We start from the raw sequence: 3,566 nt of genomic DNA, 5'->3' as shown, positions 1-3,566 counted from the left end.
AGTTCAGATTTGATTTATATATATAATACCTAACATTTTCCTCCTCATTGCTGAGATCCCATCAACAACGCACGCTGTGTTGACGCCATTTTTTCAGTATCCGGTGGACATAGGAATCGACGACTGGGCGGAGGAATGGCGGCGGACAGCGGGAAGAGTTGGGTTTTGGCGGTGACGGCGCAGACGCCGACGAATATAGCAGTGATTAAGTACTGGGGGAAGAGGGACGAGGAGCTCATTCTCCCGATCAATGATAGTATTAGTGTTACTCTGGACCCTGAGCACCTCTGCACCACCACTTCAGTCGCCGTCAGCCCCGCCTTTACCCACGACCGCATGTGGCTCAACGGCAAGGTATTGTTGGTTTTATGCTTGTTGATTTGGCTGTGGTGGTCGTCTTATGTGTTAATTGTTAGTTGTTGATGTTGGTGGGTGACTCTGGGGGGTTTATACTAGTATCGGTCTTTCATGTTCTTCGCGTTTCATAACTGGTTTTTGTTTTTAGTATGTGGCTGTGTTTAAGCTTGGGAGGGACTTTCGTCCGCTTTTGTAATTTGAAGACAGCGATTTTAGGGAAGCGAGATTTTTGCTAGTTCAGTCATTCATTCATTTTGTTTCCCAATTAAGTAAAATCAGTGGTGCTCTGTTCTCTGTTTCAAAGTGAATGTGTTCTGTAACTTTAAATGAATGTGTTTGTCAAGAGAAAGGTTCAAATCAGATTGGTCTCACATGTTAGGAAGTTTTAATGTTCAAAGCCCTCTTGTATGGTTGTGTTTTATCTGCCATGCAAATTCTCGTTCTGTTTCCGTAAGATTTCAAGATGTCTTTGCGTTTTCAGTTTTTCTACTGGTGCTTGAAAGTGAAATAATCAAGCATAAGAATACTGATATCTTGGTACTTCTATGAATTTATGGGTACCGTAGGAGGTATCTCTTTCTGGAGGCAGATACCAGAATTGTTTAAGGGAACTTCGATCACGTGCTAGTGATGTTGAGGATGAGCAGAAGGGCGTCAAGATCACAAAGAAGGACTGGGAGAAGCTGCACGTGCATATTGTTTCATATAACAATTTCCCCACTGCTGCTGGTTTGGCTTCATCAGCTGCTGGTTTGGCGTGCCTAGGTAAATAAGTTCCCTTGAGCCTTGCATAGAAGATCATGGTATAAAGCTTTTTGCTTCCATATTGAGCATTGGTCCTAGGTAAAATAAGTTCCCTTGAGTCTTGCATAGAAGATCATGGTATATTGCTTTTTGCTTCCATGTTGAGCATTGGTCCTAGGTAAAATAAGTTGATTGCCTTTTGCTTCCATGTTGAGCATTGGTCCTAGGTAAAATAAGTTGATTGCCTTTTGCTTCCATGTTGAGCAATTGGTCCTCTTGCAAATCTGTAAAGAAATATCCACAACTGGAACTTCTTGGAATTGTTTTACTCCTTCAGGACATTTATGACACTATAATGAATCGGATAATTTCATATTTTTAGAATGGTCTGTGCAGACACTCAATGAAAAATGAGCTGTAGGTGGTTCAGGCATCTATGTGGTCGTACAATTTGTGTAAAGTGAACTTTTCCTGGTGTGTATATATATGCATATATATATATATATATATATATCTTTGTTTGTCTTTAGCTTGTGTCATTTATCCCCCTGGTTAGGTTTCATAATAGGCGTGCTTACTTTTCACTTATATGCTAGTAGTTTACTACTTCTATTCATCTTACACTGGTTAGTCTTAATAGATGTCCTTAAAATTTACTTCTATGCTAGTAATCTACTAGTCCTACATGGCTGTCTTTTCAAATATACCTTCAATATGTCAGGGGACAAACTAAAAAATTTGTGACTTAATGTTCAGAATCTGGTTTTTCCTGCCTAATTGAAAGGTATGGATAGAAAACAAGTACATGTGATGCACGACCAAGTATTAAGACTATTTGCTTTGAATGTCAAAAGAAAAAAGAAAGAAAAGCAATGTGAATAGGAGAAAAGTACTTGCACAAACTCCTTTAGAAAATATTGAAGGGGTTTTATGAATTAAGTTGATTTATGAAATTGGACCGTGCTCTGTTATTTTCCTTGTGAATTCACGAACCCAAAGATTAAACTGACATCAATATCACTGTGTACAGAATCTGAATCATGGTATGGTATCAAAGTCGAGCTAAATGCCTGCCTTTAACAATGACATTCACTTCCCATTTCATTTATTTATGGTTTATTTTCAAATGAGTGTGGCTGTCGGCGCGCTTGACTTGATATACTGTCTGTTGGGATACAATGCTTTCTTTGTGCTAAAAAGTTCTTGATGTGTATTTAGTTTCTTTAAGAAGTGGACAACTATAATATTGTTATAGTCTCTCATGAATTCTAACATTGAATTTGGAACTTTTTTTTTGACATTTTATTGGTGGGATGACTATCTATAGACAAATTCATGTGTGTTAGAAGCATTGAATATTGATTGGAACTTTTTGAACTAAAAGAATTGCAAATATGTCAAACATAATATTGTTTTAATGGTTTCTTTGTTAGATGATAAATTTGTTAACTCAATGAAAAACTGACATTTCCTTGTTTGATTCTTCCAGTTTTTTCCCTTGCTAAGCTAATGAATGTAAAAGACGATCATGGCAGATTATCTGCCATTGCAAGGTAATTATGATATTTTGATCTACAATATTTGAAGTTGATTGTTCTGTGACATGTGTCCTATACTTGTTCAGAAAATTACACTAAGCCATTCTATGCATTCTTCAATAACTTGTGAGTTTTTGTTCTGTTTTTTTTTTCCTATAAATTTCACGATACATTGGTAAGCATGAATTTTATTGATATATCAGTACTTGCCAAAACACATATGTATGTCTATGTTTTTTTTTCCCTTAATAGTGAGTATGCTTTGTCTTGAATTTTCACTAAATGAGGATCCTTGTTCTATCTAGTGTTGTGAGGGAAACATTAAATGGTTATTTTGTGTCACATCCAGGCAAGGTTCAGGAAGTGCTTGTCGCAGTCTGTATGGTGGATTTGTGAAGTGGATCATGGGAAAAGTATGTTGAGCTTTAAGTTTCATGTGGAAAAGCATGTTGATATTTGTTGCTTTTCTAATTCATTCTCTTTGATGGTTGAAGGAGGAAAATGGAAGCGATAGCATTGCTGTTCAACTAGCAGATGAGAAGCACTGGGATGATCTTGTTATTATTATTGCAGTGGTGGGTACCCACTCCTACTCTGGCAACAATATATTATACTTCACCTTCTTCATGTGTATTTAGATACCTGTTTGCATGTTTCTCTTCTCTACTTATATTTGTTTTCACCAGCATGAAAATTGAAACTAGTCTCTTAATCAATCAATTATTTTTCAGAAATTAATTTCTCTTTTGATGGTTTTAAATTTCATAATTGTGCTTTGGTTCAAATGGTTTGCTTCCACTAAGAATTGTCTAAGTGAGAGTATCAGCACTTTCACTTGTTATTTTTCTGCTGATTGAAAATGACAATTATCTTGGATGCAGCTATTTAACTGTCTCCATTTTTCATGCCACTTACACTGATTATTCT

General features: G+C 36.5%; 1 protein-coding gene across 1 annotated transcript; it reads left to right on the top strand.

Annotated features, from left to right (window-relative positions):
• On the top strand, nucleotides 1-3,293 carry LOC105166541 (diphosphomevalonate decarboxylase MVD1, peroxisomal-like). The gene is made up of 5 exons (XM_011085927.2): nucleotides 1-354; nucleotides 924-1,122; nucleotides 2,591-2,654; nucleotides 2,989-3,052; nucleotides 3,134-3,293. Exons 1-5 carry the CDS (start codon nucleotides 136-138, stop codon nucleotides 3,275-3,277), a joined length of 690 nt encoding a protein of 229 aa, XP_011084229.2. The 5' UTR covers nucleotides 1-135; the 3' UTR covers nucleotides 3,278-3,293.

Source organism: Sesamum indicum, linkage group LG7 (genome assembly GCF_000512975.1).
Source record: "Sesamum indicum cultivar Zhongzhi No. 13 linkage group LG7, S_indicum_v1.0, whole genome shotgun sequence".
Taxonomy (NCBI): Eukaryota; Viridiplantae; Streptophyta; class Magnoliopsida; order Lamiales; family Pedaliaceae; genus Sesamum; species Sesamum indicum.
The sequence above is the reverse complement of the archived record's forward strand: the minus strand, read 5'-3'. Positions and strand labels throughout refer to the sequence as shown.